The 15,955-nt window shown below is 39.6% G+C and overlaps 1 protein-coding gene across 4 annotated transcripts in view; it reads right to left on the bottom strand.

Annotated features, from left to right (window-relative positions):
- The window catches only part of GALNT7 (polypeptide N-acetylgalactosaminyltransferase 7), a 121,561-nt gene that overhangs the window by 60,872 nt on the left and 44,734 nt on the right, over positions 1-15,955 (bottom strand). For all 4 annotated transcript variants that reach the window (XM_042842095.2, XM_005300047.5, XM_005300048.5 and 1 more), the window contains exon 2: positions 6,900-7,360. In XM_042842095.2, the coding sequence (XP_042698029.1) occupies positions 6,900-7,360 (461 nt within the window). The remainder of the gene's footprint in view (positions 1-6,899; positions 7,361-15,955) is intronic.

The raw sequence follows: 15,955 nt of genomic DNA, 5'->3' as shown, positions 1-15,955 counted from the left end.
GTGGATGTGATAGTTCACATCATTATGACGACTCTGACCTAATAAAGGGCTATTTTTCACCAGATTGCTATAGGGAGGATGGATTCTTCACTATACTCCTATCTTCCTACCAAGACAGGTTCTTTCCTACCTTTAACAATCTAGGAATAATGAGAACTTCCCTGACCTCCAAAAACTATAGGATTTAAAAAAAAAAAAAAAAAAAAAAAAAAAAGGTCTTTGCTCTTCCACTTTTGAGACAACCATCAAAACGGCTGACCGTCTTACTCTTATCAGTTCCTAAAATGTTAGGGAGTAGGGAAAAGGAGAACTCCACCCTATTGCTAAACCCTTACCAATTTAGAAACAATACTTTATTCCATACTATTTTTCATAATTTGTCAAAGTATATTTTATTGTAAAAGTGGAATTATATACATTGCTGCAAAAATATATTGAAGAAAGTATTTTCTTAATTTCTGTACACAAATAAGTTGTGTTTGGCACATGATAAGCAACTGTGACACTTCTGAAGTGCATTTTTTAATTAAGTCAAAGTGGATTGATTGTTCATTTATAAAAACTGATCTTGAAAAAAATTAAACTATGTTATATTTAGGCGACCAAAAGAATAGGAAAGGAGAATCTTGTTTTTTATTTCAGATTACTGAAAAGAAATTTAAATCAGCAGAAGGTGTTTGTTTATTTAATAAATTATCCATGATGACAGTACCCCTTCATTGAAAATATATAGTTGTATATAGTCAGAGGATATGCCCTGTAAGGGCTATAATGTAATTAAAGGTGGAAAAGGGAGGGGAGAAATCCTGGAAGAATTGGGAGGAAGAGCAACAATAAATTCAAAGGAGCAACATAATTAAACATTTGGATCTTACTGGTTTAAAGATTATTGAGAACAATTCTATGATAATTTTGTTTTATCGTCAACTAATAATACACACACAATTTGCTTTGATGGAAAGTCTTATTTTAAGTTATATCACAATGAATATTTTTTTGCCAGCAAAATAGCCTGACTCAGTTTATAACTTTAAAATGATAACATGCTGACCAAAGTCAGATTTTAAGAAGTGCAGCACTTATGCAGCAGCAGACTGAGGTATTTGATGCTGTGCATCTGAGACACACAAGCCTTGGATCTATTATTATGTAAGAGATTAACTTAATTCACCATGTTATGTCACAAACATTCACACAAATACTTTAATCAACCAGTCATCAAACTACTCAATTTTTTCTCCTATAACTGAAAAGTCCTATATAGGTAAATAGTGGGGGGAGGGAGAGAGATAAAAATCTAGTATAAATAAAATTCTAACAAAGCCATCACGTTTGTAATCACGATTTCTATTGGTTATATAATAAAATGGCAAATAGAAGAACAATATGTTGAGTTCTCATCCTTTCCTAGGGCCAACATAGTTAATTATCCCGCTTTATTATCCTGGCATATAATCTGATCAACAGAATGAATATCTCTGGCCTAAGGGCTCTAACATAAGATAAAAATTAGTAAATAGGACAGACAGGGAGTTTCTAAGTATTATTTATTCACAGTATACCCTAAGAGAATATTTCTTGATTTAACTTCTAATACAGATACATATTTTACATTGTATTTGGTTTGAATTAACTTAGCACAGTAAACCCTCTCTACCAAAAGGAGGCCACATATGGATTTAAGTTATTCTATCAAATATATCTTTTTATAGGAGAACTTTTTTACCTCACTGACAATCACAAGAGTAAAGGTTGCAAGCAGTAAAATTACTGCTATAATTAATGCAGTGTATACACAGCTTTCTTAAGGATATGAAATGTCAAAGTCCTGTTGTTTTGGTCTTGGATACATTTTTCTGTGTAGTTTTTTATGCAGGACTGTTGGCACCACCTATTGTTAAGTTTGCCTGACACCTCCCATTATAAGATTTTGTATTCAATTGCTTATAACTTCCACAAACTTTAACAGTTTGTGCTGGAATTTTACATGCTGAATATATTTCTCTTCCAAATTTTTTTTTGGAAAAATTTCAGCCAAAGTGGTTCAGCCATTTCATAGAACAAGGTTAGGGAAAAATACGTTGTTTTGCCCATATTAAAAAATTCTGGCAACTTTCTCTAAGAACTCTAGCATCCCTATGCTTGGGAGCAGGGACTTGAAATTTCACGGTCATTGCATCAGGGATGTGCCTGGTGCTGTCACCATGAAAATCCACCTATATTTGCCCAAGTTATAAGCCTTTGGGGAAAAAAATTGCAGTTCACATATGCTCAGTAGATATTACTTAGATTTTAGCTGCTTTAATCTCTGAAGAATCCATCCTCACTAAGCATGCTTGAACCTCTCTCAGCTCCTACCCTGACAAGACTGCATACACGATCCCCACAGAGTAACGGTGGACGCTCCCTCGAGACTGGGCAATCTTATTTCTGGGATGTCCTAACTTCTGAGTGCATGGTTTTGCAAGGTTAGTAATGTTTTTAATGTAGGTTTGTGTGTGTAATTGGAAATAAAACTAGAGTATGCAGCTCCAATTTCAATTGTTTCTTGGGGGTTAAGGCACAGTAAAAAAATGTGTGCTTTATACTAAAAAAAGCTAGAAAAGCCACACATTTGCTTTGCATGCGAGACACATCTGCATACTGAGTAGTTTTAGAAACATCTACTATTATACAGAAAATCACCATGTGAAGTAAGATGAAACAATGGTTTGCTTAACCCAGGTAATAGGAAAATTCATCCACGCTTACCTGAACATTTTTTTTCTTCGAGTAGTAAGGTCCACAGATCTGTGACAATGGGTACTTCAATCTGCTTTCAGTGTGGGGGCAGGAGAGGCACTAGCAGCCCGAGAATGCCTCAGCTCCAGAAGTTCCCTCCAGTTGAGAAAACTTCCACAGCCAGCATAATTCAAATCTACCTTCCTAATTTAGGGATTGTATTAAATATACTTTAGGTAAAAAAGCACAACAACAATTTCTCCTACTTTGGGGCAAGGTAAATTCTATCTAATATGACTACAAACCCAAATCCTTGGATATCAGTTTCTGTCTCTATTCTGGATGATCCATTTGTTCTTAGAATGGACTGGATCTCTGGATCCTATTACTTGAAAAGAGAAATTCTGAGAGAAGCACTAATAAATTTTCCAATTCCTCTTCATGCTAAGGTACACAGATCCATTACAATGGGATTTTCAGAGCACCGTAGCTTCAGGGAGGGAAGCAGGATCATTCTTTAACTATGGACATCCAAAATGAGGTAGATTATCCATAAATATCTTATCCATCTTCTCATGCACTAAGGCATGAAGAAGACTTTTGCCAAAAGAATGTAAATGGCATTGGTTAAGACTGGATAACCAATATGCAGAATTTGGTGAATTTATGTATTGATAGCCATGTGCTGTCTAGCAGATTTCAATACTGGAGAGATGACTACTCTGCCTGGAGATTGTCAGTTCTCATAAGACAATGACTTTGATGCTTAATTGAAGGAGGACTATTTCTTGAATTTGCATAGAGAATGAATGTGATGATTGTAGAAAGGACTACCTGCCAGAATTAAAAGTATAATATTGGCTTTCATTAGAGAAAGCTCAATTTCAAATACCCCTCCCTCCAACTAATCTGACTGGAGATAGGAACCATCAGGAGGCCTACATTAATGGATAGAAAGTAAAAGGAATCTTTCTGCAGGAGTTCAACTTGAGTACTGCTGCAAAATAAGTTTCCAAGGTTATGCTCTATGACCGTGTGGAGTAGGAATAAAATTGATGCCCTAAGGTAGCATCTGATGTTGGGATTTGTGCTAAATTTCCTTTTTCTTGTAAAGGCTGAGACTGTTATATCATAGAGTTTTGACCTTTTGTTTGGACCCTCAGATCACCATTGTAAAACCCTCCTGGAAGAACTCAAGGCGGTGTTTCATTGCTTTATCATAGTAGTTAAACTGGACTTTTCACCCGCCAGTAGAATAAGAGGGAGACTCAGATTGTCAGATGACCAATCATATTAGTTTGGGTTTTTTTGTTGGCCTGATGTTACTTGAGAGTTTTCATGCCTAGAGGAGGGGCTGAATGGATACATGCTTGGACGTGACTGCCTGTGAAGATCCTGTACAGGGAGTAGGCCACTCTTTCAAGTAAAAGTCTCCCCCAGTTAGAAACACCGAGTCCCTGATTACCAGGAAAAATAGTTGCATTTCTCTTTGGTACAGATACCAGGTGTGCAAACCAAGCAACTTTCCAGCCTTATATAATGGAGGCTGGTGAGAGAGTAGAGTAAAATGAAAGAAATGGTGAGTCAAGAAGCGGCTTACAGGCTACTAATTCTTTCACATCTGGACCTGCTGTCCCTCTGATCGCTCCACAGCCATCAGCTGGGAGGAAGAAGTGGAGGTGATGGTGACACATGGCAACCTATAACTCAAGTTGGGAACAACAGCCTGGCCCTTAGGGCACGTTGAACCACAGCAGCAGCTGGAGATGCAAGCCAGATACTTTCCCCATCTTCTGGGGGCAGTAGGAAACCCCTATCCCTCCATTACATTTTCCCAGGGTGCATGAGGAGGGATAGCTAGCTATAGCTTGTCTAAGACAACAGTAGACTTCCTAAATGTAAGTTGCACAATATTCAATACTCTCTTGCCTGAAAGAGGCTCAATTCTTTTTTTTTTTGTATTTTAAATATATTTTACTATTTGATTCTCAAACTTTGATTTTGGCAGTTGATCCTCCTCTCCTTAGAAGGAAGAACTGCCTTTGTGGGATTGCATGTTTGCATGCCTAAAAGAATCGGCACATCTATAGCCTGTCTTTTCTACACTGATCGACCATGCTGCACTCTGAGGTGAGCAGGAGAACCCAGCACTGATTTTATTACTCATTTAATTTCTCCCTTTGGGAGTTTGTCCCCATAATCCTGCTTCAGAGGGAGGATGAAGTTGGCCGCAGGGGAGAGGGAGCTGAACCAAAAGGCCCCTTACTGCATTCTCAAATGTTGGCAGCATCTGGGTGGTATTTAGTGTCTCCATCCCCAATCCAAGGGGACTCAGGGTGGGGAAGGGAAAGGAAAGTGTGTGTGTGGATGGGGGCCAACCAAGCTCTGCAGTCAGAGGTGTGGATGTTGGTGGGGGCTATTGGGACTCAAGTGCATTGCCATTCTGGCTTCACTCCCCGCATAGAGACGGGAGCTGCTTGCCCCAATGCCAGCTTTTTTCCAGTCTGCTTGAATCCTTTCCCCCCCAGAGAAGAGAGAGTCCCAGGTGACCCCACCCAGCCTGGGCTGTGAAGGGAACTACACTCTTGCTCCCTAGCAAGACACTTAATGGCAGGGGGAGAGCAGGGAGATACAGACTCTTCCTTCTGCCTCTGGCTTTTCTTGGTGTAGTGCTCTCCCTGAAGCTTGCAGGGGGAGCAGCTGCTGCAGACACCTCAGAAGGGGAAGTGAAGCTGATGGGTCAATCTCTGCACAAATCAAAAGCAGCCCTGGGACATATCTGGGAATTAAACGAATTATTCAGCTGATCTTATAAACACTTGAAATAACATTTGGAAATTCCCTCAGAAAAGCTCTGTGGTAAGGAAGTCGGGCTGAGCTGCTGGCCTCTGTGGAGGCAGAAAAAACTGCAGGGAACCGTCCCCAAGCTGCAAGCAGGCAGAAGTACCCATTGTACTGAATCTGTGGACCTCAGCACAAAAAAAAGAAGATGGGGGGGAAAATGCTGTAGTGTCTATGCGGTTCATTCACAATATGTTCCTTTTCTTTTTTAACAGGCATGCAGCAGCAGTAAATTCAAATAACAGAAGATATAAAAGTATGAGTCAGGTTAGCAGATGGCGGATTGTGTCCCAGCTCCTGGAATGGAAAACACTCATCAAAAAATACACGGGTGGTGCTACAGTAACCAATCACTCAATCAATGATTCAAATGCCACAGCTGGAGACATACAATCCAGAGCTTGGCTTCAAGCCCTGTGGTTGGTACAGCTGCACATATGGGGATGGCAAGTGAATGAGATAGACAAGTACCATATTTCACATAGCAAACAGGAAAAAAAAAAAAGATAATAGTGGCAAATGATTTAGCAGTGATCAAGATATTGAACTCAGAGGACCTTTTCTTAACACAGATTTAATAAGGAAAATGTGAAAATTGAACACAATCCAGCCTTGCTACAAAGAGTATCTGCAGAGTAATTGGAAGAAACTGTTAAGAACTCCCAAGTCCCACCAAAATATATCCCAACCCCCCCCACATACCAGAGTAAGAAATTTAAATCTCTAGGGCTGTTTTCTTCACTACAACACGCAAGAAGTAAAGTGGTTAGGAGGATTATGCTAATGTCAGCTTTCAGTTCTAAACAGCTCTATGGCAGATAAATAGTTTTGTGGATGTAGGGAGGTAATCAGAGTTATAGGTGCATACATCAAGGGAAAGAATATATTTCTTAGTTTTGTTTTTTTGTTAGAAAGAACTCTCTTTAGAGGGCTTGCGGAGTGATGGGAAGAGGAAATGTTGTAATGCTCTGCGCAAACTTTAAAAGGACATAAAAAAGCTTATTCACAATATTAAAAAATCTTGATGAGAGATTAAAAATAAAAGAGAATAATTAAAGAAGTGGCTGACCCAAGACATCCTAATTCAAGTGATTAGGCATGAGAATGGACTACTTCAGAGGGGCAAGCAATTGAAATTAATATTCAAGAAAAGATTAAGTAAAATAAGAACACAGGAAAGTGTTTGGTATGATGCAACAGACGGTCTGCTAACACAAGATATCTTATTTGGCTTCATCTATTCTGTAATTTTAAAGAGTGGTTAAAACTGATGTAAACAATTTATGCAATCCTTCAACAACAATAAAACAAGAACAAAAAATAAGAAGTCTGCTTACTCTTCTTGACGCAAGTCATTAATGCTCCGATCTAGCGAGATCATATCACTTGCCACCATATTAAACCCAAACTCTTTAATGCTGGCTTGAATGGATTCTTTGTAGTCTGGTCCTAATACATATGGCTTGCCTTCCTCACCAGGGCCACCAGCAACTCCATGAGGCTCAGGTTCTTTGGGCTCAAAATTACCAAGGATTGCAGGTCGTAAAACAGGATCATGGTATGTAAATGTCTGAGGCTTAAATGTGAGATATTGCCTCTGCATGATGTTCTGCTGATTGTTATCACCAACATGATGTTCTAGTTCATTTTTGGCCTTATTTTTTCTTCGAATAGATTCTAAGTCCACTTCCATGCCTTCAACATGAGGCCAGGGTACAACAGGTTTGAATTTCTCATTTCCTGGAGCTAGTCCATGGTTTCCTTTGTCTGGCACGGGATTCTTAGCTTCTTTGTCCTCCTATATGTATATTAAAAAAAAACAAAAACACACACACAGCAGGAAACCATTACAAACTATGATAAATATAGAACTCAGTTTTTTAATCCTAAACCTTATATGCTGATACTCAGTACTAAAGTAGTAATTAAACAGTAATAGCAAGCAAGTATTGTTTACAGATTGGACTCTAGGTTCTACTGTCAACCGCCACATGCTTGGAGAGAGAGTCACTGGGGACTTCTAACAGGACTAGTACTCCTAATTCTCTTAGGAACTTCCACAAATCCCACTTACTCTCTCTGGCTGAATTTCTCCCATTTATAAAATGGTTTGGTAAAGAACACGGAGTTATTTAATAATGCCTTAAAATTCTATAGCACCTTTTAAAAGGGTCTCAATGTTTACACTAGATATGAAGAGCAGGATTTTCAAGAGCGTTCAGCATTGACCTAACTCAATGAATTCAATGTTAGTACAATTAGGGTAATGTTGAGTGCATCTGAAAATCCCACAAAGGCCATCAATTTAGGACCTATTGTTAAGATTTCTTCAAATTGTGAAGAAAACAGGAATAACAGTAAAGTTTAATTTTTCCTAGAACACTGATGAAAGCATTTAAACCAAGGTGACATCTGGCAAACAAAGTAGAAATTTTGATCAAGAGTCTGTTGCACCAGGGTATTTTAACGCTTGTAGAAATTATGAATGAACCAAATTGCTAAAAAAAAAAAATAGCTATTACACTTCTACATCCACACTTTCATCTATAACTGTTACTTTTTAGGAAATCTTGCAAGGCCAAGACAACAGGGAAGTAGCTCAGCATGTGTTGGGGCACATTTTGCAAGGAGGCAATAAGCTGCCATGGAAGAAGAAAAAGCAAAACACAAAACACACTGGAGGAGACTGGTGAAAAGAATAAGAGCTACCATAAATATGTGCTTCAATTATCTTTCATTTTCTGATATAGCTGTAAAACTAATCTGAAAAGTTTTCAAAATAAATCACTTCAAAAATGTATAGTGTGTACCTCCTAAAAATGAAACCTACATCTATCTCTGAGTTGTGAAGAATATTTATTAAGGTTATAACAACCAACAAAAAATGCACTTTTATGTAGAAATCCATTATTAAATTGAGTCTTCCTGACTAGTGATTTAAATCAAATCCACCCTGATTACAACTAGTTTGAATTTTCCTAAATCTATACAGTATAGTTTTGTTAAATTGTAAAATTAATTTAGTGATACACATATTGCTAAAATGAACCTCCAGGTGTCCGTGGAGTATGGGTGACTGAATGGGATACAAGTATGGCACAGTACCAATGGAAAAAACACGAGACAGAGTGTGTACGAGTGGACAATTTGGGGTTATTTAAAAAGGAATTGTTTTACAGAGATATTCACAAGCAAGTACACAGATTTTAGGTGGAATGCATCAGGTATCTGATGTACAATTCTACATAAGAAAATGCAAAGGTACATTGTGTGAAATTATACCACAACAATATAGTGCAATATTGTTACATTGTAAACTAAAAGGTCAACTAGTAGTTTGTATAGCATTTGTACAGTTGGCTATACAAATATTTTGGCCATAATACAATAAAATACTGAAGTATGTGCTTAACATATATGCTTAAGTCACATTGACTTTGAGACTTAAGCACATGCTTACATGTTTTCATGAATCAGGGCCTTAATGCAGAGTTCTATTTGGTTAGTAGATAGGTGTTATTTATTGTACATTCTGAATAAGTAAGAAAAAGCTACCTTTCTAGATATAGTACAGAGTAAATTCAGGTCAAAGTGGTAGTGGTGTGTTTATTGTGTTTTAGAATGAGTTCACAGGCTGAAGCACAGCAATCTTCAAATCAGTTCTGGTTTATCATCAGAGCTCTTTCATATCTTGTATTTCATTTAGTCGTATTGTAATAATTGGTGGGTTCTTTTGTGAGAAAGTGTTGTAATGCATTTCCTTGATGCATTTTCTAATATTCTAAATATTTTTTGTACCTTTGGGGAGTACTATCTAGAATATAAATAGGCATGATTTAAATCCAAGTTTATGTTTAAAGTTTTCTCTAAGGATTTATGTATGCATGACAAAAATATATACAATGTAAGTAGACTCAGAAGAGGTATGGAGCGAGTGCGATTTAAGAGAGACTGGCTGTAAAGTAGCAAGCACTCTACTGGAATTATTTATGGTTGTTCATATAAAAAGAGGGAATGTTATCTAATGTGCATGCCACAGTCCAACCCAAATCAAGCAGTTATAGACCTGCCTTGATGCAACAGTTATGTAAGATTCCAAAACAGCAAAACACATGTTAACTGAGTGACTACTTTTGGTTGTCACCTCAATAATACCACCTTAGTTAGGAATCTTCAGAGTTCAATTAATCTGATCAACGAATCTGGCTTGCCTCAACCAAAGAGAAATGTACTGTCAAAGTCACTTGAACCTTTTTTAAAATGTTCATACCAAACTTGGAAGGCACAGCTGTGAGAAAGCATCTCTCTATTTTTGAGTTATGAGTCTCTCTTCTCTTCCACTTCAAAGGAGAGAAAATTGGAGGGAAAAGCCTGAGAAGAAAGGGAGGAGAGGCTACATTGTTAGCTCCCCTTCTGCAGCACCCTCTCTTCCTATTCCACAGAACTGAAAAGAGGGCAGGTAAAAATCAGAACAGTCTCTGTGAATGGTAAAAACAATTGTTAGTGCTGCATTAGAACTCCATATCTGACAGCCACTCAGATGAAGAGTAGCACAGAGTTGTGGTCAAAGGAAAGCACAGCCAAAATGTGAAGTCACAGAACTCAGCTCTTCAAATGCATGCCCCAAGAGGTGTAGGGTTGGGGGCGTGGATTCCCTGCTAATCCTCTGGCTCCACGTGAATGCAAGCCCCTCACTTCTCTGTTGTTGTTTTCCTGATCCCCTTAAAGGGAATATGAATCAAGATTTCAGCTAGTTGAAACTGAGAAGTTTTTTGTTTGTTTTTTTTACTTAGTTTTTCTCCTTCACATTTTTTTCCCACAAAAGGGGACTGTTTGGCTCAAAATTAGCAAAAACGACAGCCCAATGTCTTAACTGTAAATGAGACCTGAGATGCAACACAGAGCTGCTGGTGTTCAACAGTAAACTGTGCGATCTACAAGTGGCTTTACTCACTACTAGAAGACTCTTTTACAAGCACTTTTATAAATCATCCATGGTAAAAAAAAAACATGGCATGACTTTCATAAGGCTGAAAATTTAGCCAATTGGCTAAATGTGGCTTTATGTGATGGCTGCAAATAAAGATATCAAAAATAGAAATCCTAACTAAGAAACAGAGTATGTAAGTCAGTCTGAGAATACAGACTACCTAGAGACTTCTGAAATAATGTCCGAAGTATTAATTTAATCTTAAACAAAACCAGAATCCTTTTATTTAAAAGAGAGGAAAGGTTTATGATATTTAAAAGAAACCAAGGTTAATTGTTTATTTGTACCTTCACTAAGGCCGTAGAGGATGACTCCCGTGGCTGGACTAATTCCCCACAAGAGCTATTCCCAAAGGTAGTGAGGCGGTGTGGTTCCCTGCCGCCCCGGAGAGAGACAAGCCCCGGCTAGCTTCTCTACACAAGTATACAACCTCACAATGTATAAAAACAGATTCAGCTTTAACACACTGGAATTTATCTCAAATTGGTTAAGAGAAAATTACTAAGAGGAATATCTAGCAGCTATTCAGTTATTGGGGTTTTTTTGGTGAAAACTTTGGAGGCACCTCTACTTTTTGTAGCTTAGTACCTGTGGAACCTATTTCTGATTTAGAGAGTTGTGAGCAAGAGTTTAACAAAAATAGGGTTACCATATTTTAGTTTTAAAAAAGGAGGACACTCCACGGGGCCGCACCCCAACTCTGCCCCAGCCCTGCCCCAACTCTGCCTCCTTCCCCGAACGCTCCGCCCCCTGCTCCTCCCCCTCCCCTGCTTCCCGCGAATCAAATGTTCGCGGGAAGCCTGAAACAGGGAGGCAGCAGGTAAGCTGGGGCTGGGTGCGGCACGGCCCAGTCCGGCCCCCCTGGCCGAGCGGCTCTCTCCAGCGGCCGGCCTGCCCAGGCCAAGAGGCTCTGGCTCCGGCGTCTCCCGCCCGGCTCGGCTCGGGCCCTGGGGCGCCGGCCCGCGGCAGAGCACCGCCGGCCTGGCCCCCAGCCCCAGCACCGCCGGTCCTGGCCCGGCTCTGGCCCCGCACCGCCGGGCCCTCCCTCCCTATTTTCCTGGACATGTCCGGCTTTTTGGGATTTCCTCCCGGACGGGGATTTGAGGCCCAAAAAGCCGGACATGTCCGGGAAAATCTGGACGAATGGTAACCCTAAACAAAAAGTACTCTCTTTGTCAGCCCCTAATCCCTTAATTCTTGGCTCTGGCTTCGCCAGCCCATAGTGCGAAAGAACAATACACATGCTGCTTGATCTCAGTCTGTATATAGAATAGGACACATGGAAAGGTTTTACAGTATAACTAAGCATGCGCCAAGCAAACAGTAGGTCTCAAAGACCTATACACAATTCTACTACAAATTACAGTATTTAAAAACAAAAACACCCCCCCCCCCTGCTTGTTTATTACTTTAGTTTATTAGTTTTTGGGGTTCTAAAAATGTGTGTCCGTAGAGATCACCTCAGGATATCATCAGCTTGCTGAGTCAAGACACTTCACTACACACTTCAGCATGCATTTAACACATTAAAAGTTTTATTTTCCTACACTTGCCTATGCCACATACAGTCCAGATCTTAGCTCATGCAAAAAACAATAGTAACAGATTAACTTGAAGCTGGGTGGGAGGTGTCAGGGTGTAGCATTTTGACAAATCTGGGGAAATGGTCAGAGATTTACTCTGTTTCTAGTACAGATGACTGGATAAAATAAATTAACGTACTTAAATTATATATGCTAGCCTGTGGCTGTACGTACAAGGGACACTTTGTTTTAAACTTAATTTCTTAACCATGTTCCCGTTAGGATCTTGTTCTATCATCAAACATTTTAACAATTTTCTTTTTAATTAACATATTTACGTTTCATTATTCATGCAGCATGTTTTCATTTTGCATTTATGTCTGTTTGCATAGTGAAATTGCACCAGTCTGTTACTATTTAAGTTTTACTTTCTGGCTTTATTCACTAGTACAGAGCTGTAGTATGTAGATTGCAGTGGAACGTTTAACCCTGTAACTATCAAAATAAGGACTTTCCATTGTGTCTGAATATTAAAATATTAACAATTTGCTGCATAAGACTTTTTTAAATGTACATTTTGGGTCCCAGAGAGGAGACTGGTGCTGCTGGGATAAAATGAAATGAAATGATGCTTAAATAACCAAATTGATCACAGGATACAGACACACACAAATGTTGGGCCTAACTACCAGACTGACATTCAAGAAATTAGGATTTTTTGTATATTTCACTTGGCCATCAGCACGCTGCACTCTGTAGAAAGTGCAACACAAGAAAAACAGCTATGACAAGAATATGGACGACTGCTCAAGAGGAAGGCTTAAAACAGGCATAGGAGAGAACCAACATATATAACAACTCTGATATCTGGGGATAGATTTCATTGTAGACACCTATTAATTTCAGAGAAACAAAACAAAACATAAGCTCCTCAGCTAAGGTGAAAGGGGGTAACCTGTGACAATCCAAAAATAACTTGTATGACTGCAGATCACTGGATTAAATATCATCACGTGATCCAGTATAAAAGCAGAATTTAAAAGCCTCCTGAATCTTCAGAGAAACTCGGCCCTGACATCCATTAAATGCAAGCTCATAAGAGACAGTGGGATTATACAGGGTGTAAAATCAAAGCAGAATTTGGGCCTAAGACTATTTCAACTAAAGAAGAATGTTAGCACTGCAACCTATCTAGGCTTTTATATAGTTGCCCATCACCACGGTATCTGAGCAAACCCTGTCTGCATCTTTCACTCTCTTCCCATGATGTACATTGATAAAAATCTGCCAACTCTAAAAGCTAGATCTGAAACCTTTCAGAATTTCCACAGAAGACAGAATATACAAGCATTTGTATTGACTAGATTCTTCTATAGCAGGGGTAGTCAATTATTTTGTCAAGATCCCAGTTTCTTGGTCAAGGTATCAAAGTCCAGACTCCAGAGAAGAAAAAAATAATAATGATAAGTAAATAAAAAGATTTCTTGGTCCATTCAAAAGCATCTGGTGGTCTGGATATGGCCTGCGGTCCGCCTATTGACTAACTCAGTTCTATAGTAAATCTTAGAATTTGTGAAGCCTCATAACTATAGTTTTAAAAAATGTATACATAATTGCAATTTTATTCTAATCTTGCCTGATGCTCCACTGTGGTTTTCATTAGGTAGAATTTAAGTTAAAGTTTACATGCCTATCAAAAACACAAAGAATGCCAAGTCACTGTGCTAACTTGGTTACTTTGTGATGTGTGAAGCACAAGAAGTTAAACAATCCTTACAAAGAACTTTCTCGTGCTTACCCAAGTGAGAAACCTTAGCATAAGAACCACTCAGCAACTATTTGTGAAACAAAAATGTTTTCACATAGAATGTTTCAATTATATCTTTGCTGGAGAAAGTGCTTCAGAAACACCCACAAAGATAGTCATCTTAGACATGGCAATTAAAAATCTTAAATATTAATCATATTAATTTCTTCGCAACAATTTATACAGTTGGAGATGAATGAGATTCCTGTTGTAAAAATACAGCATACGATTCAAAAAAAACAAACCCACTAAATTTAAAGGATACATTACTTGTGTACATCCTTGTGGAACCAAGAAAAATAGCTCTACATATAGAGAAATGTGAGTACCTTTTGTTCCTTCTAAAATATTTGTAACATGCCCCACATCCACACACACACACACACACAAGTGTTCCAGATGGCTTACAATTGTACAGTTTCAGAAGGCAGAATGGATCCAGCCTCAGTCTCGTTCTACAGATACGTTTGTAACTGCCAAACTGCAAATTGGCCTCCTATTACTATCTCAAAGTAAGGTAGCTTAATTAGTCTATTACAGGGGTAGGCAACCTATGGCAAGCGTGCCAAAGGCGGCACGCGAGCTGATTTTCAGTGGCACTCACACTGCCTGGGTCCTGGCCACCGGTCGGGGGGCTCTGCATTTTAATTTAATTTTAAATGAAGCTTCTTAAACATTTTAAAAACCTTATTTACTTTACATACAACAATAGTTTAGTTATATATTATAGAAAGAGATTTTCTAAAAACGTTAAAATGTATTACTGGTACACAAAACCTTAAATTAGAGTGAATAAATGAAGACTTGGTACACCACTTCTGAAAGGTTGCTAACCTCTGGTCTATTACTTTCTACACTCAACTGGGATCACTTGGTCAGAAGCTACTTCCACATACAAACAGTACTACATTCACCATAGACAACGGTGAGTCATTTCCAAACTTTTAAAAAACTGATCTGCAACAACTTGTTAACTGAATTCTCCCCTCTCACATTGAACAAAGAAAATCTTATGAATGTCCCTCCAGTTGGGCAGAGACAGACGTTCAAGCTCCAATCATATTATAGGGTGAGGCAGACACCCAAAAAGAGTGGGTGGACTATATAAATATACTGGTGTATAACTGGATGTCCAAGCTGGTAGCTGAAGTTCTCCATAGTACAATGCATTGATGAGGACAAACTTATACGCTTAAGGGAGCTTTCAAAAATAAATCAAACAAAAACAACCCTCTCCCCCGCAGAAGATCCAGGTCTGGGTAGGAAGCCTACCATTTCCACAGTGTGCTAGACAAAATACTCAAGTATTTTCCCTCTGCCCGCGGGACCGTCCTACCTGGCCCCTGAGCTCCCGCCCGGGGAGCCTAGTCCCCAGTTAGGGGCAGGGGGTCAAGGGAAGGGGAGGTCAGGGGAAAAGGAGCAGAGGGCAGTTGGATGGGGTCAGGGCAGTCAGGGGACAGGGAGCAGAGGGGTTGGATAGGGGGCGGGGGTCCCAGGAATGGGGGGGGGTCAGGGGATAAGGAGCAGGGAGGTTTGGATGGGTTGGGGGTTCTGAGGGGGGCAGGAAGTGGGAGGGGGCGGATACGGGGCAGGGGCCAGGCTGTTTGGGGAGGCACAGCCTTCCCTACCTGGCCCTCCATACAGTTGCACAACCCCGATGTGGCCTTTGGGCCAAAAAGTTTGCCCATCCCTGTACTCGAGAGTCTGGCTAGCTGATCATCTAAAAGTACACCACAAACAGCTGAAAGGACCGGGGTGCAGGACCCTAACCCAAAGATGCCAGGATTATAGTTCCGTTTGCAAGGACGTAGAAGTAGGGTGACCAGACAGCAAAAGTGAAAAATCAGGATGGGGGGGCGGGGGGGGGGGGGGGGGGGAAGAGGGTAATAGGAGCCTATATAAGAAAAAGACCCAAAAATCAATACTGTCCCTATAAAATTGGGACATCTGGTCACCCTATGTAGGAGCCAAAGACAGCTGGAGACTGAGCAATGGAGATGGCAGACCTTTGAGGCACGTAAGCAGCTTTTTAACGAAAAATTTCCAGCTGGGGCTGATTTGGTAGATTCAGGC

The sequence above is a fragment of the Chrysemys picta genome, chromosome 5 (assembly GCF_011386835.1).
Source record: "Chrysemys picta bellii isolate R12L10 chromosome 5, ASM1138683v2, whole genome shotgun sequence".
Lineage (NCBI taxonomy): Eukaryota > Metazoa > Chordata > Testudines > Emydidae > Chrysemys > Chrysemys picta.
This window is presented reverse-complemented; position numbering and strand designations above follow the sequence as displayed.